The 23,989-nt window shown below is 54.0% G+C and overlaps 4 protein-coding genes across 4 annotated transcripts; 3 read left to right on the top strand and 1 right to left on the bottom strand.

Annotated features, from left to right (window-relative positions):
- The first annotated feature begins 2,383 nt into the window (after nucleotides 1–2,383).
- Nucleotides 2,384–3,508, top strand: BZA05DRAFT_402483 (uncharacterized protein). Its single transcript, XM_051484114.1, has 2 exons — nucleotides 2,384–2,822; nucleotides 2,960–3,508. Exons 1-2 carry the CDS (start codon nucleotides 2,700–2,702, stop codon nucleotides 3,242–3,244), a joined length of 408 nt encoding a protein of 135 aa, XP_051338264.1. The 5' UTR covers nucleotides 2,384–2,699; the 3' UTR covers nucleotides 3,245–3,508.
- Nucleotides 3,252–3,697, top strand: BZA05DRAFT_84939 (uncharacterized protein). The gene has a single exon (XM_051488712.1). It carries the CDS (start codon nucleotides 3,349–3,351, stop codon nucleotides 3,613–3,615), a length of 267 nt encoding a protein of 88 aa, XP_051338265.1. The 5' UTR covers nucleotides 3,252–3,348; the 3' UTR covers nucleotides 3,616–3,697.
- Nucleotides 3,698–17,182: 13,485 nt separating this feature from the next.
- Nucleotides 17,183–20,403, bottom strand: BZA05DRAFT_437264 (uncharacterized protein; the record flags this gene model as incomplete). The annotated part of the gene is made up of 3 exons (XM_051486447.1): nucleotides 17,183–19,351; nucleotides 19,482–19,627; nucleotides 20,178–20,403. The coding sequence occupies 3 exons, from the start codon at nucleotides 20,401–20,403 to the stop codon at nucleotides 17,183–17,185; spliced, it is 2,541 nt and encodes an 846-aa protein (XP_051338266.1).
- A 703-nt stretch (nucleotides 20,404–21,106) lies between these two features.
- Nucleotides 21,107–23,736, top strand: BZA05DRAFT_402513 (major facilitator superfamily domain-containing protein). Its single transcript, XM_051484115.1, has 8 exons — nucleotides 21,107–21,713; nucleotides 21,784–21,800; nucleotides 21,877–21,887; nucleotides 21,951–22,037; nucleotides 22,096–22,166; nucleotides 22,220–22,320; nucleotides 22,370–22,838; nucleotides 22,889–23,736. Exons 1-8 carry the CDS (start codon nucleotides 21,337–21,339, stop codon nucleotides 23,568–23,570), a joined length of 1,815 nt encoding a protein of 604 aa, XP_051338267.1. The 5' UTR covers nucleotides 21,107–21,336; the 3' UTR covers nucleotides 23,571–23,736.
- Nucleotides 23,737–23,989: the final 253 nt, after the last annotated feature.

Consider the following 23,989-nt stretch of genomic DNA (forward strand, 5'->3'; position numbering starts at 1 on the left):
CAAGTGAGCGAGATGTAAATCCAAGACCATCGGCTAGTGTTTCCATTCAAGCCCGGGCCACGTTGTTGGTGGTTGCTGCGTTGTCTTGGATGTTGTTTTGTTTTTTTTCAGCCTTGTTCTGACAACGGGGGAAGCTGGGTCAGGGAGCCCTAATATGTACTCTACATACCTCCAGCTCCAGCGAGTCCTGCGAGTCCTGCACACCTGCGATCCTAGGACGTTTCAGAAGAACGGACAGGCCAGGGCGGGATCGTCCAATACAAAAATATCCGTACGGGAAGGGCCGACAAACAAAATGAAATGAACCGACTCGATCATGCGCGGCCCGATGGTGACCAGGATGGGCAATGACAAACCATCATCTCCTTACTACTGGTAACTCTCAGAGGACTGAGGCCTACTAGGCCGGAACAGTACATTGATGAAGTGATGATTCCTCTGGCAAGCTGCGAGCTCCATCGAATCCCCCAGGTGGCCGTGGAATGGCATGGGGGGTGTGTGGTTCTAGGCAAATACAGATACCAGGATAAATAATTCCGGACAGACAGACGTACAGACAGCAGAACATCCATCCATCGAGCTATCTCACGAGTGATAGGCTGGTTGCGCGTGCTGACGAGACACACATGTTCCAGTTGGCATCTCGAAGACATGCCCCCCTGCACGGCAGAAGACGAGAAATCGAGCATGTCTGCGAGTCCGCGTCCTGGCGTCGGTCAAACGGTGGTGGTGGTGGTGGTGGTGGTGCAGTGGTGGTGCAGTGGTGGTAATGGTGGAGGGGTGTTTGTGTGACCGTGGACGCTAAGAATTTTCGTATGGATAGCAACAATGAGACTTCCGCCCGGTGCTGGGATCCGGACGGTGCCACAGGCTTGCAATTGAGGCAGTATGTACAGCTACATGGAAAACAACAACCCATCCGGAATGAGGAAAGAGGGCAACAGAATGGTACTAGGAAGCCAGATGATGTTTGGGGATGAGACTGTGTCTCTATCGCTCGGATTCAAATGCGGAGATGCGGAGCAGCTGGAGCAGCCGGAGCACTGGCTGGAGTAGGAGCAACCGGGCTGGTAGCAACAAGCGGGCCCAACAGCGAAGCCCAAGCCATCCGTAACTCTGCTCCGTTTCTCGCAGGCTCAATGACGACATGCACGCAGGAACACGAGATGTTGGCTTTGGCGGTGAGGAAATCAGCTCGGCCGCCCAGCCCGTCCGAGTCTGTGGCATCATACACGCCCGAGGAGATGATTGTTTTTTTTTATTAATTTTTTACCTTTTGCAGCGGCCACGTAGGCAAGTCGGGGGCGTGCGGTGAACGGGAATCTGTTAGAACAAGGTGTCGTAGAATACGCACGCGAAGCCTCGCGAGCGCAGAAAAAAGAAAGGAAAAAAAAGAAAGGAAAAAAAAGAAAGGAAAAAAAGAAAGGAAAAAAGGGAAGGAAAAAGCAAAGGCGAGATTGACAACAAAAGCAAGCCCGATAGTCCAGCGGTGGGTCGGTGTGAAAGGAGGGAGTAAGTAAGTTTTGTGGTTGTATGTAGGAGGGCAGCCAGCGGTTTCTAGTTAGAGAAGGGCCCCGACTTGCAGGGCAGGTCGCGCGCTAGAACGCAGAGTGTATTGGCCGTCAGACAGTGCATATTCAGCGCTGGTATTTGGGGTGGTGGAAGAGGTGGATGTGTTAGGTGGTGGTGGTGGTGTAGGAGGTGGAGGTGGTGGTGGTGGTGGTGGTGGTGGTGGTGGTGGTGGTAGTAAGTGGTAGTAGGTGGTAGGAGTCGAACCTGGAGGGGTTGTTTTTTGTTTAATCATACTCGCATAGTCGAATCTGGGGTATCCTTCGAGTCGAGACCGACCGAGGGTGCCCTGCATTCATACGGAGTTTCTGACCAGGGCTGCCAACCATGGCCAGCGACCAGCAATGCGCTGCTATATCCGCATCCGCATTCACGGGTCTGGTTGCCCAAGCTCGATTTGATCGGTTGTAGATTGCTGGAGTATGTACTAGATTGCTGGAGTAGATACTTCCACTGCTACTGCTGCTGTCTGCTGCTGCTCTCTGCGTACACTGCTGCACTGCAGCACTGCTGCTGCTGCGCCCTCGATCTCTGATCTCTCGCTCACTGTGGCGCATATGTTTGGACAAGACACTTCCTGGCAGGGTCCGAACGTTACTTATTACTAGCGGCTCAAGAGCGCAGCTGCGACAGCGAACCGCATCCCGACCCTAATAATGGCGTGGTACCTTCGCTCGACTAGTACTCTGGGTACGCTACTACACCACGATATCATTACACCCCACCACTTATGGATTGGTTTCGACTTCAACACCCTTGATGCCACGCAGATGCTCTGGCTGTCGGAAAAATTATGAAGGCTCGACCTATGGCGCCCCCCCTCCTCCTCCTCCTCCTCTCGACATGGCTACATAAAGCCCGCCCTCCTCCCCCGCCTCAGGTTCTTGTTTCCCAGTCCAGCATCAAATCGGCCTCTCAAGCTCAATACCAACTCGCAAACATCCACTCACACACACTCGTGCTTTCCGCCTTCGATTGTTGCTCGTGTCAGTCCATAACAGCAAGCAACCAATCAACCACCGCCTCAATCCCCATCGCAACATCTCCATCGCCTTCCTCTCAGCATCATCCGCAAAAAACCTCCAAGTCCCTACTTCGGAGTCCCATCTGAGCAGCTTCCATCTAGCAAAATGGCCTTTACTCTAGCTTCCGAGGCCTCGTCCGGCTACTTCAGGTATCGCTGCAAGAATTTCTATACGCACAATTGTGACAACTGGGTCTGGGTGAACAATACCGCCTGCGCCGAGTGTGTGGTAAGCAACCCTTCCCCATTACCACCTTGCCCTGCCTCTGCGGGAAAGAAGCAGAAGCAGAAGAAGAAAAATAAAAGTGGAAGGAAACGGTTGAATTCCAGTAGCTAACGAGTTTTTGTTTTTGCCGGAAATAACAGGCTGCGGGCAGAGATGAAGAACAACTTGAATTTGAACTTGAACATGAGAGCACGGGTGACTACTGCTACGGCGGCGGTGGCAGCGGTGCCGTAAGCTTGGCCTCGGTGTTGCCGCCTGATGGGGCGGACGTTGGCCGACAATGTCCGATGACGGCCCGACTCCGGGTGCCGTCGGAACTTTCAATGCTCCGCGCATATAACCATGGCCACGATAACGATTACGAGTACGATGCCCTCATCTTCTCCGCCACGAATGCTGCTGCCGCCGACGACTGCGAGGCTTAGGCTCGTCGGAGGAGGATGAGGAGGATGGACGAAGCAATTTGCGAGAATCGACCATCACTACAGCCCGGCCGCCTGCCTAGCATGGGAATCGTTTTCTCGCCGATATGCCGTTTCGTTTCTTAGCTTCCTCGAGCTCGCCCCGATACCGGAGCCGCCGACATTGCTGCCAGCTGTATCCGTTCCATCATCCTCGTCCTCCTCGTCGTCCTCGTCGTCCTCACCGTCCTCGTCCTCGTTTTGCATTTCCTTTTCATTGGAGTTTCCTATTTGCTGTTTTTTTCTTCTTCCCTAAGTATATTGCGAAACAGCCCGTCGCCGTGCTCTGTATTCCGTCGTCGTTATTTCTTAATGTCTTTTTTGTTTTGGGTTGAGTGTTTGCACGAGATTGGCGTAACTATAGGTGGTGGGGAAAGTATTAGTTCTACTGGGATCAGGGGGGTTTTGTGTTATTATTTTTGGTTTTCGGGTGCTTTTTCTTCCTTTTTGAGCGATCAGTTGCTGCTACTCTACTGTTGATGTCTTGTGTTTTTATTTGTTTATTTTTGGTTTACTTTTTTTTTTCGTTTTTCTTTTTTTTTCTTTTCTTTTCTGTGTGATGTATGAAGTACCTGTCCTGCTCTGCTCTGATTCTGATCTGCTCGCCGTTTGATCTGATTTCCTTTTTTTATATATTTATATTTTCCATGTTTTTTTGTCTTTCGCATATCGCGGCGCTGCTGCTGCACCGACCACCGGTACTGCTCTATATATATACGCCCGGCCCTGCATTTTATCTCCGCGCCGTTCGCCGTTCGCCGCTCTTCCCGTTCTGCATGTTTGTTTGTTTGTTTGTTTGTTTGTTTGTTCACGTTTGTTTGTTCACGTTTGTGTTTTTGGTTGGTTTTGCTTTGTTTGGTTTTTTTCTCAGCATACATTGTTCTCAGCATACGCCTACATATCATACATGCACAAATAAATACATCATATATATCATACATTATTTACACAAGCTACTTGGCTGGCGTTGGAGGTCTCAGGTCCGAGTGGGGAGTTTCGGGAGCCGGGGATCGGGATCTTCTGCTTCTCCGTGGTCAACGGTCGGCGGTCGGCGGCGACGGACGGTCCGAGAAATACCGGAACCTTACTTTACCTGTATGTACATACGTATTTTTGGTAGATACTTCTTCTCAGCGAATAGTGACTTAGTTCAGCCAAACAGTTAGTTGTTCTGTGCCACACACACACACACACACACACTTGCCTTGATGACGATGCTGTAGGTCTAGAGGATCTTTATTTTATGCATCTCTACATAACTCATATATGTTTCGCATCCGCGATCTGTTCGGCGCTCGAGCGTTACTAGTTAGTACCGTAGGTAGTCGTGTGGAACCCAAACCTTTCCCCCACACTACGCAGTGCGGACTCGGTTTCTACTATGGCGAATAGCGATTTTTCTGAGAGCTGGAGCCGGAGCTGGATCTGGAGCTGGATCTGGAGCCGGAGTTGTGACCGGCCCCAGTACAGCGCAGAGGTCCGGCCAAGTCCAAGCACAGGCTTTTGTTTTTCTTGTAAGTTGTAATCAATGCAAACCGCACTTTGAAGCCTTCTGTCCTCTACGTCCGTTCGTTGGCTCCGGTCTGCAGGTTTGTGTATGTATAAACTTGTGTGGGTGTGGGTGTGAGTATGGTAGCTACGGTAGGTTCGGTATGGCATGGTATGGTAGGTATGGAAGATGGAAGGTATGGTACCTGCATAATACTAGCCCGAGGTGCCCCTCCCTCTCCCCCAAAAAAACTCCCCCCTCTCGCGCATTCCCGGTCATTTGACCTGTTGATCATTCTCCCCGTCCGTCCGCTCGTCCGTCGCTCACCATGTGGCGAGCGGAGAGGTTGTTGGGGGGGCTATCGAGATATACAGTTCACTCGTGACATGCATGGATACGGCCCGCGACTACATACATCGATATCTACTTCCGCCATACGGTTGCTGGCGGAAGTGTCCCGATGCGAACCTTGGCATTCTCGGATCGAGCGCAGGAGCAATGCCATTGTGCTGTCTGTCAGCCGGCTAACCCGTGGAAGGTTTAGGTTCTGCGACCTGAAGTTCAAACTCAAGCTTTGCTACACTAGAGCTATATACCGTCCACAACCACAACCACCACAACCACGACCACGATACCACGACCACGATACCACGACCACGATACCGCGACCACGATACCTACCTCCATCATGCAGCCAACGCCATCGCCGGCAGTTGTTTTGGCTGCACAACTTTTGACTTTTACTGACGTACTAGGTAGACGCACCTAGCACTACACCTACAGGATCCGTGAATCCCCGAGCCCAAATAACACGATCTCTGACGTCTTTTTAGTGACCGTGCGGTATTCGAGTGCCTACCGTACCTCTGTATGCATGCATGCACTGCACTTCTGACTGGGGGCGCTAGTTAGTTAACTAGTACCATCGCCAACGCTCAACATCCATTTATCGAGAAGCCGGAGCTAATAGTTGACTAGAGTAACTACGGTAGTGCTGCTAGAAGCTAGAGTGGTAATCCCGCAGACGAATATTCCGAGCGAATTGTCGGCTTTTTGGTTACCACACATACGTCGAGTGCGTCAATCTGCCGGCGCTCACAGAAACCCGCTGGTCTCGGGAGATGTCGGTATCCCGCTATGGAACGAACGGCGATAGGGATTGGCCGGCGACAGCGAGGCAACTCGCCGACTTGGCCCTATTGGAGGCAGAGGCACAATGGCCGGATCTCCGAGCTCCTCCCGTGAGTCGTGCCCATCGCTTTGAGGCTTCCTGGCTCAGCGTTGTCGTCCTCGGTGAATGCTCTCCGTTACCGCCGCGATTAACTAGTGGTATGTAGTAGTTCCGGCCACTGTTTGCGCTCTGAACTCTGAACCTTCTTCGGTGCCGGCCTTTTAGGTCCATGCGCACGGTCCGGTTGATCTGATACCGGTAGTGCACTGTATCATATAATATCGAACAACAGCATCCGTTTGTCGCACGTGAACGGAGGCCACAATCGCCCCATCGTCCCATGGCGCAGTGGGTTTCCCGACGTTCGGTAGAATGATCTCGGCGGCAGCGGCGGAGCACGTACCGATTGCTACTACTTGAGTACATGGACTGACATCGGGTCGCACTGAGTGACTGCACCCTGTGTACACAGCCCAGGTCCAGGTTCAGGTTCAGGTTCAGGCCGTCGCCGGGGAGGCAGCTATAACTATCGCTATTATTTTTCGACGCCGTTTATAGACCACCATCACCCCCGAGCCCCCAGCAGCCCCTCTCCCCTCTCCCCTCGCCCCTCAATGCCCCATCATCCATGAGCGCAAACGGGTACCTGCCTGACCATCGTTGCAATTTGTTTTGTTTCCCAGCCCCGCCGGCGGCCAGGCCACTGCCAGCCAGGTCAGGGATTCCACCACCCATTCATTGGACGAATTTAATTTCGTGGGCATGATGTATGTATGATATGTATGCCTGCTGTGTCGTGCAGATGTCCCCTCCCCACTCCCTCCCCCACCCTCCGGCGTAGGCCCCCCTGCTCGCTTGCAGCAGCAGCAGCAGCAGCGAGCGCTCCTCGCGATTGTATGTAGGTATGTGGAGTATCTTCTCTGGCGCACCGCACTGGAGCTGTGGAAGGACGAAAACTTCCCCGCGTCCCCCGATCCCATCCCCCACCCGCGTGCGTTCTCCTCTTCGAGACGGGCACTGCAGCTGTCACGTACGATAAGTACATTCCTACATACTTAGCTGGCAGCCTCGTCCTCGACCGCAGTACATACATTAGGAGACATGTATGTACTCTAGAGTCTACATATGCCACCTATTTTTTCTTCGTCATCGTTTTTTGCGGGGGGGGGGGGGGACCCTGTATGACGTACATACCGTACATGACCGGCAGAGCTGCCGAAAAAGAACGAAGGAACGAAGGGAAGGGATAGGGATAGGGGATAGGGATAGGGACCTGGTACAGACTGGTATGTACAGGCTGGTAGGGACAGGCTGGTACTAACTACAGGGATCGGAGAATTTGTCGATGTGACACTTGGCTTGGCTGCTGGGGGACCTGCTGGATAAGTAATAAGTAGAGTAGAGTACTCTACATACGAATATGGGTGATATATACGGGGATGCCTTCAGCTCATGAAGCTCGGCATGTCATGACCTGTCAGCGAACAACGCCGTGCTCGGAGTGTTCTCGCTGCCGAGTCTCGAGCTTACTGGCAACTGGCGACTGGTGAGTGGCTATGTACTCTACATACTGGCAACTGTCCCCGTCCGCTTGCCCTTTCCGCACTTGGCGACAGACCGGCGGTTGTGAGTTCTCCCAGATCGACCTTGATCATCGCTCACCGCGCGAGGCTGTGGTTACCATCCATCTTATTCTCTATCTTTCTTTCTCTATTAATCATACCTAAATCGATTCCACGTTGACCGACCAACTCACATATAGCATCAGCTTTCTCGGCTCTGTACCACTGGCATTGGCATTGGCAATCTTTTCCCGAGCCGTGCCGTGCCGAGCGCATACGGCTTCTCTGGGTCTTCCACGGACCTTCCGCGGCTTGATCCGCATGCCGTATGATCCGCTGTAGAAGCTCGGCCATCGCCGGTATGATAACAATCTTTCTCCAGAACTCGATATTTTTCGAGACGAGTGTGCTCAACCTGTTGGTGTCCTACCGGTACGGTACCTACTCCCCTTGACTCTTGACCCTCGACTCTTGAGATCATGCCTTGCCTTACGATTGGCGCCGGGATCCGCGCAAGGCGAGGCAACGCACTGACCTGGGAACGGTATTCCGCCGCCGTCAAGCCTCTCGAGCCTTATCTATTCGTGGAACGGGACTACACGTTACAGCAGCAGTGAGCATTGAGCAGGCGATATCGATATCGGAGTGACCGTGAATACTGCAAGTACCATAGGCCGTAGGTAATACTAATCAACATACATATCATACATACTCGAGGTGCTGTACGTCTCGGGTACCCAGTTAGGGCATCCACAGGAGTTCACAGAAGGATCTACTACCAACTACTCCTATCCATCCTATGATGCCTACATACTTGATGGGATGATTCGTGTGAAGGCTCTCGGGACGAACTGGTTGTTTTTCTTCTCGATCGGCAATTCAATTCGCAGCTATTTGAGAAATCGAATCTTGATATGTTGCACAGTATCTACTTTATGTACTCTCTCCATCGTACGATGCTGATCGTACATCTAGGGTTTTCTTTCTTTCTTTCTTTCTTTCTTTCTTTCTTCCTTTCTTTCTTTCCTTCTTCGTCTTTCCTTCAACGGCCCCAATGCCCCCATGCGTGGATATACAAGCTCTAGTATAGGTATAGGCATGGTATGTAGATACATGATAATAGTAGAAAATCCCGGTCTATAATACGGTACGAATCGAATCCAACACGCCCTCCCTCCCGGGAGAGTGCACAGTCACTGCAGTGCACACACCACACACCACACACCAATGCAACGGTTCACCGTTTGTCGGTCTGTACTGTATGTATGTTGGTCGGCAATAGCCAACCATTGCACTTGCTCAATGTTCATGTCGCCTGCCTACCTCGCGTCCTTGCCTTACATACCGTACATACCGCACATACTACATACATTCATACATCGATCCGAACATCTCCCTTGTATGTACGTGACGGGGTAGGGAGGGGGGGAATTGTATCTGCGAGTAAGCGCACGCCGCACGGAGACGGAGGTACTTTATTTCTTGGCTTTTTTTACTCTATTCTGTATTGTGTTCACCGTGTAAGACTGTAAGTACCTGAGTGTGTACTCTATTCCGCCTTCACCGTGCAAGAACCCGTGTACCCAAGTATACTTACCCGTAGCCGTGCCCGACCACCGCCTTGGGTGGGCAGGGCCGAGAGGAAAGAGAAAGAGAAAAAATACTTTGATACATACGAGCACAAGGCTAGGCAATTGAGTAGGCACCTAGCAGTCATCTCAGCAATTGCACGATACGATACGATACGTATCCCACAATCCCACAAGCGCACCGGTGACCGCACCATCAGGCAACCTCCGTCCAGGCAACCTCCGCAAATCCAGGCAACCTCCGTCCAGGCAACCTCCGTCCAGGCAACCTCTGCCTTCACCTTCACCTCCGAAATTCCAACGGTAGTTACCGTCCGTAACTTAGCGGTGATTGCGCAAAGGTAAAAGGTAAAATGACGAGCTTGAGCGTGCGTACACATTCGCGTGCACATGAGCATTGATGATGATGGCACTCTATCCTAATCGTATGTATGTTACATATCGAGCGATAGTTGACAGTTAACTATCCCGGCGGAAATTGCGACTAGCAAACGCCCTTTAGTTACTATTTTGGCGCTTTGACGGTAACTACTAGTAGTGGACCTGGTGGTGCGGGGGGACGGGGGGACGGGGGACGGGGGGGCGTGACGAACGACTGACTGCCTAGTTCAGACGAGTCGAGTGAGAGTGGTAGGTAACTGGTAAGTCGCAACGATGGTTTTGTTTTTTGTTTTTTTGGGAGGCAGCTTGCCAGGTACTCTACTATGCAGTAGGCCGATGTCGATTCTAGCCTGAGCTCCTGTTGAATGAATGATGAATCACCCCCCCCCCCCCCCCCCCCCCGACCGCCGCGCTTGATACGGTATCTCGGTCTGGCTCGGCATTGAGTACCTAGAGTACTCCACGCCCCTTCGATCTCCTCGGTATTTACATACTGCGACGACCATCTAGGTATCCCCAGACAGAGCACAATAGAGTACATAGAGTATAGTAAACATGCCTACGGTAGGTACCTGAAATAGCCAACCCCTAGGGCAGGCCGGAGTACCTACCTAGAGTAAACAGTAAATACAAATCCCCAAAGTAAAGTACCGGTACTGTACGTACCCTCCGTTTCGTTTGCCTGCCACTCACTCAGCCACTCACTCACTCACAGCCCAACAAGACCCTGAAAATCAAATTTCAAAATCCCCGTTACTCCGGTTCTCGCTAAACCGCCCCTTCCCTCAATACGGCGACGCCTGTTGTTTGCTTTTTCTGTACCGTACCGTGGCTAGGTAGAGTACCTACGGCTACTATGGGTAGTTGCAGCCACGGGGCGTTTACCATACCCGGACCGTTAACGGAGATCGGCCGGTTGCTAAAGTAATGTCTAGAGTAGCGCTCCTCCGACCTTCAAAAATTCGCAACGGCCTTGTCCTCGTTCCGTATGGTTTTAGTTATTTGGCGGCGGGAAGGGGTGCGGGAAGGTGGTTTCGGATCGGAAGTCAGTCGCAACTAGTATCCTACGGACATAGAGCGACTTCTGCCATCCAGGTACTCTACCTATGCAGGTACATACCGCTAGTAGTTGAGGGGTTCATCTGATCTCCTACTCCTTGCTCCCGCCACCCGCGGCCGGCGGCTCGGACGCCGAGAAGTTAGAACCCTGCGGAGCGGCTGCTGTTTGTAGCTCTCCGCCCGTGCCGGGCCTTTCTCCCTTGAGACACGACTGATGTGACTGATGTTTGATGCCGTTGAATTCGATTCGGTTCGGTTTCGCAAATTCGCAAATTTGAATTCAAGGTTTGAGTTTTGAACTTTGTGGCATGGTGTGTACATGAGTACATAACCTACTCTTACAACATGTGCCGCCGGGGTTGGCTTCGATTCTGTTCGATTTCGGAAATTCGACTTCAAGTTTGAGCTTTGTGGTGTCATGTGCACATGAGTACTTACTTTTACTGCGCCGGGGTTGGGGGGAGGAATCGTGTATTCCCTGAGACCTCTGACTTGCTCCGGCGTACGCAAACGGTGATTTGGACCGACAGGGCCACCAAGGCTCGGTCGGGGACAGATGGCTGGTTGGCTGGCTAGCTGCGGGAATGGGCCGAGGGCGGCCGGGGAAGGGGCCGGGGCCTAAGTACCTACACTGCCACTCGATCTATGGAATACGGTAACGGTATTGACGATACGACGGTATTCGAATTTCCTTCGGATACACACATACCATTGCCCATCGCGCCGTAGCGCCCCGGCAACCGTCCGCATCACATCAAATCAATGCCGGCCACCCACCCGAATATACCGGTACCGGCGCAATCCCCGGCGTAATCACCGACGCCACCACCGGCCTCGGACTCGGTCTCGGTCTCGGCAACCAGCTCGGCCTCGGCAACCCTCCACCTCCTTCGGTACTCACCCGTAAATTTCGTATAAAGATTTCGTAATCTCTGTACATAGCTTCCGCACTTCCCGCGCGCAACTTTATTTCTGCACTCTATAGCCGCGGCGCTCCGTCTCCGATTCGATGCCATGTCAACAAACGGCGATATATCGGCTCGCGCGCCTACAATGTGCGAGATTTATACGGTACCGGCGCTGAGGTGCGATGCGATGCGCCGATGTATGTGCAATGTGCAATATAATGTGCAATGTGCAACGTGCAATACCGAAGGTACTAGGTACTGGGTACTGGGTAGGCAGTCGTCAATGTGTAATGCAATGTGCAATGTATAATTTTCAAATGTAATGGTAATGTGCAACTTGCAACTTAAGTGCAATGTAACCTAATGACGGCATCCCGCGGGATCGCTGGATCACTCATGCAGATTCTATGGGTATATTGTTATGCGTATAGGTATATAAGTTTTTATGTAGGTATTTAGGTATGCAGAATATGTACGAATGACACGAGCCTCGGTTCCGTATCGCGGGGGCGTTTGCAAATTGCAATGTACTTCTCTACATACGCTCACCGCACTCCACTCCACTGCACTGCACTGCACGATCCATATCAACCGGTAACTAGCGGTACTCGAGATGTCCGTGTACCTACTACCTATAATCTAAGTGCCTAAATACTACATGTCAACGAACGTAAACTGAGAAAATTCCATTGCCCAGTGACCCAGCCGATGCAGTCATCCATCTGACGTTGACGTTGACGTTGACGTTGACGTTGACGCGCGCAAGCCACTAACTAGAGCATCTGACAGCTCCCCCGTAGGCAGCATCGGTCGGTTGGGACACGTACGAGCCTCCGCCAGCCATCGATATGATATGATAGCGGAGCGGACGCCGGACATTCCTCTCCACCCAAACCGCTGGCTGGCTGGCTGGCATTGCTTGTGCATAAGTAGTATGTATAAAAGGTTAATGTTATGCTTAATCACCCTCCCCCGCAGACGTCAGTGTCCAGCTAGATCGATATAGCGTAGCAGCCGTGGGGTAGAGTGGATTCCTACGACACCAGCATCGACCAGAGTCCAGACTCCGGCGTGCGTACATACTTCGGACGAAATGGTGCATCTTGTGGATCTTGTGGATCTGGGCATCGATCGCATGTTTGCTTGCAGGTTGTGCAGGTTGTGTATTGTACATACATGATACGAGTCGGTCGGTCGGTCCATGTCCATGTCCACGCCCATGTCACCATGTAGATGGCGTGACGCCGGTGCGTGCTGCTGGTTCTACTGCTCTGCTTCGTCCCCGCGGCGGTGTTACGCTCGCTCATTATGGCTCATAGCGGGTTCTACTATAGCCGGCTATTTAGGTGGGTACTATAGCCATCGTACATACATACAGACAGATATACCATACCTACATACATTATACATCCCTACAAGCATATCATACATACATACACTGTACATAACTGGGCGTTTGTACGATCGATGCTGATTACCACTGAATCCTGCCCAGTCTTGCCTCCCCGGAATTCACCACCGACGCTCACCGAACAGTCTGAACCGAACTGAGACATGTCCTCCGGCCTCAGCGATGGACCACCGAACCGTGTGGATGTAGATGCGGATGTGGTTGGAATTGTAATCATCCAGCGATCCTGCCCCCCTGCTCACTCACGCTGCGCAGTACACTGTATGTACAGTGGAGTTGGTAATCCGAAAAGAACACGCTCGCTCGCATCGCCACTACATGATTACTCATGCGGGTTGACCGGTGTTGGCCGGTAACGAGTCGTTGGCGGTGGACCGTTGGCCGTTGGTGGTGGTTGGCATACATAGCGATCAACGGCCGCCCCATCATCCTCCCTGCAGATCCTGCGGTGGAGCTTACTAGAGCCTGGAGGTGGCCTGCGGTTGGGCGGATTAGACGGGGGGCGGGGGGCGGGGGAGGGGATGACTGCGCACGAAGAGACGTTGCTGGCCTGGCATCCAGTACTCCCGGCCGCGGGAGCGAGCACTCCGCACCGCACTCCCTGGAGCTGTGCCCCAGCACCAACTACAGCACCCCACCTCATACCGCCATTCCGGTATGTACTAGGTAGTGGTCAATCACTCTACCCAGCATCGCTGTCGTGTGTATGTAAGCCGGTGGGCCCAGGTTCCTGGTTCATGTCAGCCGGATTTTGCGCACGGCCGTGCTACCACCATCTTCATACTTCATATGATATACCTACCTTGACTATAGTACACGAAACACCACCCCGCCCACCGGCCGCTGCTACTATTACTCGGTAATTCAGTCCTGGTGCGGTGTCCTAAATTCCGATTCCGACTGGATCTCCCTGCCACCTCGGGCCCACCGCATGGATGGACTCGGTCAATGTTGCTATGTATACCCTTCATGGCCACCATAATATAACCACAAGCTCCGTTCCGCTCCACGGAGATCGATATGTGGTCTCGGTTCGGTGGTCTCGGTTCGATGTCTCGGTTCGGAGGGGGGAGGGGGGGGCTTACTACACAGTGCAAGTTACTTAGGTTGGCTGGATATAGGCGAAATACGAGGACATGCGTGCAGTGAGACATGAGATGTATAGTACTACCAGAGGCACAGGGTTGTCCCCGGGTTCCCCTTATGCCAACTACATACAAACTACCAACCGCCAACTAGCGGAGAGCGAGAGGAAGTGAGAGATGTGATTGACCACCACCGCCGCCGACAGACGGCCGAAGCGAGCTGCTAGCAGGCGCGTATGGACTGTGGAGGAGAGATGTGGCTGAAGCGGCGGTTCGGTCCGCGGGGGACAGGGCAACAATGTAGTACTGTGAGAAGTAGGCCACGGTTGTGCTTTTCTCCAGCCCATGCCATGCCCGGTCGGTCAGTCCATGGATGCTCTGCACCACCGTTACATACCGGTACATACTCGCACGACCGCCTGCGAGGTATATCCCCAATCCCCACGGCGGGAAAGGGAGACTAGAAGGGAAACTAGAGGGGACGGATGGGTGGATGAACGGCTGGATGAGGACGAGGCTTCCTCTGCTTCCTCCTTTTCCTCAGCAAGCCACACTCTGTTCCCAGCTCGCCTGAACGCCTGTGGCACCTTACGCGTTGAGTGGTGCACTCCTCTCCGCGCGCCTTCCCGGGATAGCAAAAAAGCACCAGTTCGAGTTACCGTACACACGTTTCCGGTGGACGCTGGGATGAGTAGATAGATAGATACCCGAACCAGACGTCTCGCGCACATACCCCTCCCCCGGATCGAAGAAAGACGATCCAAGTGTTTTCCCTGAGTAGAAGCTGGAAAAGAAAAGAAAAGAAAGAAGAAAGAAGAAAAAACGCCAACGACGCCAGCAACGACGCCAACAGTATCTAACTAGCAGCAGCAACAAGCGCGGCAGACGCCTCCACTTCCGACCTCACTTCATGTCCTCCGATAGGCCAACATTCTTGCCGCGGAAGTGGTTCGTGCCCCGACAAGACAAGACAAGACAAGACAAGACGAGACGAGACACGACGAGACGTGCAGCACGTGCCCTCGCCCCTCTCCCCTCTCTCTCCATAGCCCGACGAACCTTCCGCCCCGCCGGCCCCGTGGACGCATATTTCCTCTACGCACCTATATAGCACCTCGACCCGACTTATTATTCATGCTGTACCTCACACACATACACATCCCACCTATGCGTATTGTACATAATATCTCGCTTGTCACTCGTCTCGGCCCTCCAGGGGCCCTCCCCCGGCTAGCCAATCCATCCCAGTGATTCGCGGACCGAATTGCACTTTCCGACTCACATCTGCACGCTTCTCGGCCCCCAAGCGCTGGTCGGGTGGTCGGGTGGTCGTTAGTTAGTCAAGGACAGGAGTCGTTCGCCCTATGCCTCCAGATTTCGAACCCGGCCGATGCAGCCCAGGTAACAACAACTCAACGAGCGAGGGAGGGAGCGAGGGAGGGAGGGGGGGGGATCCCTCGGCGGAACTGCGCGCGTTGGGGGTGCGCTCCGCCCCGCCCCCCGCACCCGCAAGAAATCGAAGTGAACGAAGAGAAGAGAAGAGAATACGAGATGCGAGATGCGAGGGAGAGGCGGCGGTGGTGGCGGCGGAGGCGGGATCCGGGAATGATCGATCTGAAATGCTCCCGATCTGTGGCTGTAGCCGAAGTGGGGCGGGGGGAGGGGGAAGAGGGGAGGCGGGGGGCAAAGACGGTCTCGTCTCTGGCTCTGGCTCTGGCTCTGGATCCGTCCACCACATCTCTCTCGGTGGCAAGAGATTTCCCCTTTCCCTCTCACTCGCGAATCCGACGCTTTGGCTACGATCCCCATCAGATTTCGAGAATGTGATGGAGGGGGGAGGACACCCCAACCACCTACCTCGATCCCACCTAACTCCTACCTCCTACCTACCTCCTATCTCCTAACTCCTACCCTCCCACCTACCTACCGCACTCGCATCTATGTGTGTACGAGATCCGCTAACGCTGTGTCTGTGTCTGTGTCGAACCAGCATGCTGACGGTGCATTTCTACCGATTCGCATGCGCACTTGAGAAGCTGAGTCTGATGCTGGCTGGCTGGCTGGCTGGCTGGCAGTGTCACGATGGCCTGCGTGTGTGCGTGTGTGTTATGTTTTGCGCACGTGTTTGTGTATGTGGGACGTGTGGGACGTGTGTGTCAGTGCGATGTGAGGCTAGCTTTTGGAGGCACGGGGGACGGGGGACGGGGGACGGGGGACGGGGGACGGGGGACGGGGAGACTCCATTCTGTGATATGATATGATATGATTTCGCACTCAGCTGTCGATAGCGGAGTAAGAATAATCCTCACGTCGGCGAACTTGGCCCGAATCAACGGACGGGGCCCGTGTGGGGGGAGGGAGGTGGTGAGACGTTGGATCCAACAATCAGGTAGCTGGGGCGTAGGTACTCTAGTTACATAAGTTGGTTAGAGACGGCCGCCCCGCTGGTATTGGCCCACACTTTGGTAAGGTAAGAAGGTAAGGCAATAGCTGGGCTACAGTATAGTTCAGTCCATCACAAGGGACAGATGACACTAGACACCAGATTCCTGCTAGAAATGACATCGCTTAACTACCAGATTCGAGCTAGATACTGTACCGGTACATAGCTTGATAGCTCGATAGCGCATTGGGGGGAGAGAGAGACATTGCGTCTGAACAGCAGCTGCGAGGTAGTAGTCTAGCCGGTTAGTTAGTGGCCGGTATTCATCTCGCTCCCCACCACCACCACCACCCGTCTTCCGGGCTTACATCCTGTGAGATGATACGATACGATGGGGCTACTGTAGAGTACTCTACGTGCATCAAGATAGCGCATTTCGCATTTCGCATTTCGCATTTGGGTGGAGGGCAAAATTCAATGGGGATCTATGAGACATAATTTCCCGTGCATCCACTCGCCATCGCACCCCCCTTCTGCCCCCCGATCAAGATCACGATCACGGTTACGATCACGATCAAGATCACAAGCCAACTGTGGAGGGATAGCACAGTAGTTAGCTCGGTACTTTACAGGGTAGGCGGGTTTGGGAATACAGGAATTGTAAAACTGTTGGGGGGAATACAAGGTGTGTGTGTACATGAATGACGGCGGGAAAAGAAATAATAGACAGGAAAAAAAGAATGAAATGTTGCATCTATGGGGGAATGGGGGAGAAAGCAGACGTGGCAGGCAGAGCAACCGAACGGAACAGGCATATCACAGTGTCTCACTCGTCCCCAGTGCGCGGTGCGCCAGTGATCCTGCCTACTCAACATATTCACCGTCGCTGTCCTCTTCCTCGTAGTGCTCCTCCTCCTCCTCTTCCGATGCCTCCTCCCCCTCCTCGAGCGTCTCCTCTTCCGATACCCCCTCTTCGTCCGAAGTGTCGATGGTAATTGGTTGCTGGCCGGCCACCACCACCACCGCCTTCGGTTTGGCACCGGTCTTGCTGCGGAGCAAGCGTCCAGTCGCTGGGGGGAGTTTATTGTCGTTAGTCTCAACAGCGAAGGCAGCAGCGGAGGCAGCAGTGGAGGCACCAGCAGGCGAATCCTTGGCAGTGCTGTGAGACAGCGGCACGGTGTTTTCTTCCTTCTCCTCCTCCTTCACCTCCTGCTCCTCGTCGTCGGTGTCTGAGGCAGAAGCCTGCTCGGGGGCAGCGGGGAGGGTGAGGTGCACCACCGACAGATGTGAGTGGGACTCATCGACGACGATGGAAGTGGAACCATCGTCGTGGTGTTCGGGGGGTTGACGTTCGTCGACGTCCGACAACTCGGAGCAGCTGAGACCAGGTCTGAGGTCATCTTCGCAAGAACCATAAGCTGCGGTATTAAGCTTCTTATCCTTGGATTCGACTAGCAATGCGCTGTCATTTTTCTGCTTCTTCTCCTCCTCCTCCTCACCCTCCTCCTTCGTATTCCCGCTGCTGCTGACGTTTCCGCTGTGGCCTGGAGCGTATATTACTTCTTCTTCTTTGACGACCACGACACGATGCTCGACGTCGTCGTCCTCCGCTTCCTCCTCCTCTAGGCTGCCGGTGGGTAGGTTCTTCCGGGGTTCCGTGATAGTGATAGTGCTGCTGTCACCGCCACCAACACCACCAACAACACCAACACCACCAATACCGACTTCCTTGTCGTTACGACAGGTCTCATTTTCACCACCACCACCACCATCCAATTCCATATCGATGTTGCAGCCTTGCCCCATCTGCTCGACCGCTCCCTTCTGCTCCCCGCTGACCGTGTACATGTCGGTGTCAGAGCCATCCTTGTCCGCGGGTGCGACTGGCTGGAGCGAAACGACTGCTGCTGCAGTGTCTTCGGCGACATGCTCACGCTCATGCACCTCCTCCTGCTCTTGCGTGATCGAGGTAATCGAAGGGGTGATTTCGCCCTTGTCGTCGATTGCGGCTGTGGTTTCGGTTTCAGCGGTGCTGCTGCTAGTGGGTGGGGCAATATTCCCGTCCGTGCCCTGGCCCTTGTCCTTGTCTATGTCGTTGACGACGGTAAGGACGTTGCGTTCGATGTCATGATCAGCCGACGGAACGATAGGGGCTGGCGTGTGTGCGAAAGCTGCAGCTTCGATTTCAGCACTAGGCACAGGCGAGATGATATCGATGTTCATATCGATAGTGGGAGTCGACATCCTGTTATCGGGTGGCAACGAGAGCGCGGCCAGCCTAGTACCCCCCCTAGAGTTGGGGCCAGAGGAGCCAGTAGAAACGGCTTCTAGCGAAGTCGAACGTTGTTCCATCGAGGTACCGCTACCCGGGTTGGTACGAGGCCTAGTAGTACTGATAGCGGTGCTGGCTGCCCACACCCTGTGGATCATAGGCACATCTTCTCTAGTGGCGAACGGCTGGAGATCCCTACTATCGGTCATCGCCACTTCCCCCACATCCCCGCCGATCGTGAGGCGTCCGGCTCCATGGTTGAAGGCTGGGAAGGAACTATCCATGCTTGCGGCCAAGCTTCCGAAGGTAGCTCCCACACTGGCGCCCCTCGTACCCGTAATACTACCATCAACGGCAAAGCTATTTCCCGGGGCGTGTCCAGCCCGCATGACAGCGCCGTACTGCGTACCGACGCCTCCGCCTCCGCCGCTCCCGCCGAATACCCCGTCAATAGTCCCGCCCCCTCCGAACCCCTCGGAATCCTCAAGCTTGATCTCGGACTTAACCCTCCATGTACGGCCTGCGGCCTCCTCATCATCATCCTCACACTCCTCCTTGACGAACTTCCCCTTTTTCGCCCTGCCCCCGGCAGCGGCAGTCTCCGGCTTGCGCTTCTTCTTGCCCTGCCCGTACAGCAGCGCAATGTTCGGATCATTCTTGAAGCCGCTGTTCAGCGCGATGTTCTTGCGCAGCCGCGACCAGCGCATCCGCGCCGCTGCGGGGTTGATCCCGAAGTCGGCGGATACCATGTGGAAGTCGATCTGTTTGCGCGGTGGAATGTCAGTATGTGCAAGAGATCAAGAGGAGGATCGCCCCATGGAACCGATGGAACTGATGGGAACTTGCGTAGTGGTAGTCGCTGCGGATCAGACAGCTGTACAGGAACCGTACGTTTTCGTCGACGGGCGCTTTGGCCGGCATGGTGGACGGACTGTGGGACCGGGGGACCAGGGGGTGAGTGAGCCGGTGTGAAGAAGCGAGCGAGCGGTCGTGTTTGTTTGCTTCCTTGCCCGAACGTGTTTCCTGCCGTAACTTGACTACGTTCTAAACAGTGTAAGCAGCTATTGCAGAATCATCTGAGCGGACGCTACCCACCAGCTCTAGTTATCTGACCGTTAATGGGCAGGTTTAGGCGTAGTTCGTGATGTGGAGAGCTGTGTACGATGACGAAAACGGCAGAGATGGACAGAACGTGGGGATGATATAGCGGGACATAACAATATTAAACACTCCGGCCAGGCCGGAAAACAAAGAGGTGCCGGAAGAAACTATGCTGCGCGGCTGTGAACGGGGTCAATGTTTGCTATGGCTGGCGGGCGGGCTGCCGGGCGGCCTGGTTGGCTGGTTCATGTGGCCACACACACGGAATATCACTCGTGGCAAACACCATCGTGCAGTGGAAACAAAGGATGAGATGCACTCATCCATCGCAGTGTACAAACACGACAACGAACAACTACCAACACAGCCACTGCAACCAACCACACCACACCAACAACCCACCGTTTCCATCCTTAGGACGCAAGCCAGCCTCCTCTCAAGCCATGCAGCATAGACGGAATCCTGCCTAACCACCACACCTCCTACACTTCCCCCCGCCATCCAGGAGAGCAAAATACGCCGCCGTAATGCCCTTAACTTCGGTCTCCTTCTCGCTAAACCTCAGCGCCCACTCCTCGCGCTCCCTCTTCGCTTCATCCAGCTCTCGCGTGAGCCGCTGGTTCTCTCGCTCCATAGCGGCGGACTGCACAGCCTCGCTAGCACTCTTGCTGCGGAAAAATGTTATCGCCTCGCACAGCCAGATCACGAACATTGTCGCTGCGTCTTCCGCTGGTAGCCGCGAGACTAAGGATACCTCACATGCGGATAGCTCGGTGCCGAAGGCGTCCAGGTGCTGCTTGAGGATCCGGGTGATTCGTCGCTGTGAGCGGCGCCGGGTGCGGGGGGTTGCATCGGGGGGGCGGGGGTGGAGTTGGGGGTGGGGTTGTAGTTGTGGTGGTTGTAGTTGTGGTTGTTTTTGTTGTGGTTGTGGTTGCTGGTGTTGGTGTGGTTTTTGTGGTTGTTTTTGTGATTGTGGTTTTTGCGGTGGCCCGTGGTTTTCGCTGTCGATGTCCGTTTGGGTTTCCATGCGCATTATGTTAGAAAATATGAGATGCATTTTGGGCTTGGGAATGGTTGTCGTAATCGCGGACACTGGAAGTACTCTAAGTTTGAAGTTACGGGTGCGAGGTAGGAGACTGGAAGGGAGCAATCTTTACTATAAATATCGTGGAGACATCAATTGAAACTTGAAAGTGTGCAATGCCAGCCCCAATTAAAAAGCCATGTATTCGCATTGAATCCTGCTGTCGATACAAACTTTGTAACCGCCATATTGCTATCACATATAGAAATAGAATAGAGTAGTACGGCACTCTACTCACAGCCGATCACGCACCCTCGCTTCGCCCTCGGGCCCGCCAAGCCGGCAGGGATTCTCCACACGGGCCCCCCGCCAGGCGCCAGCGGCCAGCGGCCAGTTGTCAGACGTCAGGTCAGGGCTAGCTATGTCGGTCGGTAGAGTAGCATATCATAGTTAAGTTAGCCAGGGAGCCCCCCCTCCCCCCTTCCCCGCGAATTCCATCGACGCGATCACCAACAGTGTTCAACACCTCCCCGTCAGCGCGAATAGTTACCCAGGCAGTCGCAGTATACCTACGCCCTTTCCTCACGCCGAGCCACGCTGCCACACACCACACGCCATTCAATGAACTCCTCCGGCTTCGGATCCGACCGTGAGCACGCTCACGCGCCGGGGGGAGAGGACGAGGAGGGGGAGGAGGGGTACGAGATGCGGCCGCTGCAGTCGCGGGGCGCCGAGGGCGAGGGCGAAGAGCTTTTGGGCGGGAAGACTCAGGACGACGAGGGCGACGACGACGACGATGATGCAGGCGATTACTCCGGCGGCGATGAAGTGCTATATGCCATCGACGAGGGGCCGGATGGTCACGAGCCCCCGCTGAGGAGCCCTAGGAGGAGGATGCGCAGGAGGGAGTTTTTGTATACGCGGGCGGAAGAGAGGGCCGTCGTCAGGAAGCTCGATAAGTATCTTGTCGGCGGGCTGGCCGTGCTGTATATGCTCAGGTATGCTATCGAGACCCCACAGGGGAAAGTGGAGGGAGTTGCGCACCGGGATTGCTGACGCATGGTTTAGTTTTTTGGATCGAAGTAGTAAGTACAACTTGCTCGGTCTGATGGATGGTGTCTGTGGGAGCGTGGGCGCTAATTATCCTCACCGCTTGGGTAGATATCGGCAATGTAAGACGGTGGGCATTACGTTCTGTAATGTATCGTTGCTAACCACCCAGTCGCTTGACACAGGCGAGGATAGCTGGCATGAAGGAAGATCTCGATCTGAGCGGCGACAGGTATGAATGGCTACTGTCAGCGTTCTATGTAACCTACATCGTGAGTCTTCCGCACACTATTGGAGATTCGCAAGTGTGGTGCTGATTGATCCTCGTAGCTCTTCCAATGGTGTACGCTGCTGTGGAAAGTGTTTCCGGCGCATAAATATGTCGCCTGTTGTGTGGTGGGGTATGCGTAACCTTTTATCCGGAGTGGAAAAGCTACTAATAGCTGGCTTTAAGGTGGGGTCTGGTAGCTTCATTGCAAGCTTTGGCGGTCAATTGGTTCTCCCTCGTTGTGTTGAGGGCAGCGCTTGGAATCTTTGAAGCAGCTTTTGGTCCTGGTATGATTTGACCTCATCAACTTAGGCTCGCCTGTCTGACAAAAATCAGGTGTGCCGTTCTACCTTAGTCTTTTCTATCGGAGGGAAGAGCTTGCACTCCGAACAGGCCTGTTCATTTCGGCTGCTCCATTGGCTACAGCGTATGCTGGGTTTCTAGCCTATGCAATCACGTCGATACCGTCATCGATAGCTCCGTGGCGCCTTCTCTTTCTGCTCGAAGGGTTTCCGTCACTCGTTGCCGGTATTTGTGCGTATTACTTCATCCCGGACTCACCCGCCGATGCTGGTTTCCTCCGTCGAGATCAGAAGAAGATTGCACGCCGAAGACTGCTCGTGGTCCGTGATGACGAGGAGGATACGGGCACTGTGATAGCGACCGAGGAGAGGCGTGGGCTGAGGTGGAAAGAGGTCTGGAGAGCTTTCAGAGATCCGGGGAATTGGATCACGGCTCTCATCTTCTTCTTTGCGAACGTCTCATTTGCGTCTCTTCCCGTGTTCCTCCCTACCATCATCAACGAGTAGGTCTTCCTCATTCACAACCCATGGATCGATTATTTACAGCTGGCAGGATGGACCTTGGAGTCAATACCGTCTCTCCGGCCCAAGCCCAAGCACTTTCAATCCCACCTTACATCTTTGGCCTTTGTGTCATACTCCTCACAACATATCTCTCGGACCGATTCCGCTCCCGCTCCGTTCCGCTAATCATCCTCTGCATCACCAGCATTTCCGGCTACCTACTCCTGGTGCTTTCCGGACTACTCCATAAGAGCCTCACCAAGCTCGCCTCAGACGTAGCCGATATCGAATCCCCCGGCGCATGGTGGGAAGAGAAGATTCCCACCTCGAAATTCCTCGCCACCCACAGCTCTACCGTAGTCATGAGCTATGTCGGCATCATGCTTGCCGCCGGTACCATTTTCGCCATTATCTCCCTCGTCATCACCTGGAACGGAAACAACTCAGAAACCGAGAGCAGCCGAGGAGCGGGGATGGCGATTCTGCAGGGGCTGGGACAGTGTGGTCCGCTGCTGGGGACAAGGCTGTATCCCGCCGACCAGGGGCCTGAGTACATCAGTGGCAGCTTGACGTGTGCTGGGTGCATGCTCGTCGTGTGCTGTCTTGTAGGATTACAGCGGTGGAGGCTGGGCAGGGAGAATAGACGGAGAGAGGCGCTGGACTCCAGGGAGGCAGCGATGGAAGGGGACGGTACACGGAGGAGAGTTAGGCGATTCCTTTATATGCTTTAATTCGGTGTGCTTTTGCAGGTTTGCTTCTAGCTGCGGCATCTACATACATAAGATGCGGATTTGATTTCGCGGAGAATAGATACCATCTGATTTTGTCATCCATTCTGATGATGCCCATTACCTCATCGATCTGATCGAGCGATATCCAAGTTCAAATGATGATTTATGTCCTCATCCCGGGCATCGGAGATTGCCGCGTGCCCTAAACCCTTTCCGAATTTTGTGCTATGCCCCGCCGCGTGTGAATCATTTCACCCCACCAAACAGCGATCGCCATCTCCCCAATCGTCCATACCACCATCATCTGCGAACCCATCCTCAACCTTCAAGCTGTCGCTTCTCCGCATTGTTTCCCGCTCCCTCCGTTGGGCTCCCATCACCAGTTCCAGAGTCTCAGCGTTCCCCCCACGCCGCTACAT

The sequence above is a fragment of the Tricharina praecox genome, assembly GCF_024521635.1.
Source record: "Tricharina praecox strain CBS 144465 chromosome Unknown BZA05scaffold_17, whole genome shotgun sequence".
Taxonomy (NCBI): Eukaryota; Fungi; Ascomycota; class Pezizomycetes; order Pezizales; family Pyronemataceae; genus Tricharina; species Tricharina praecox.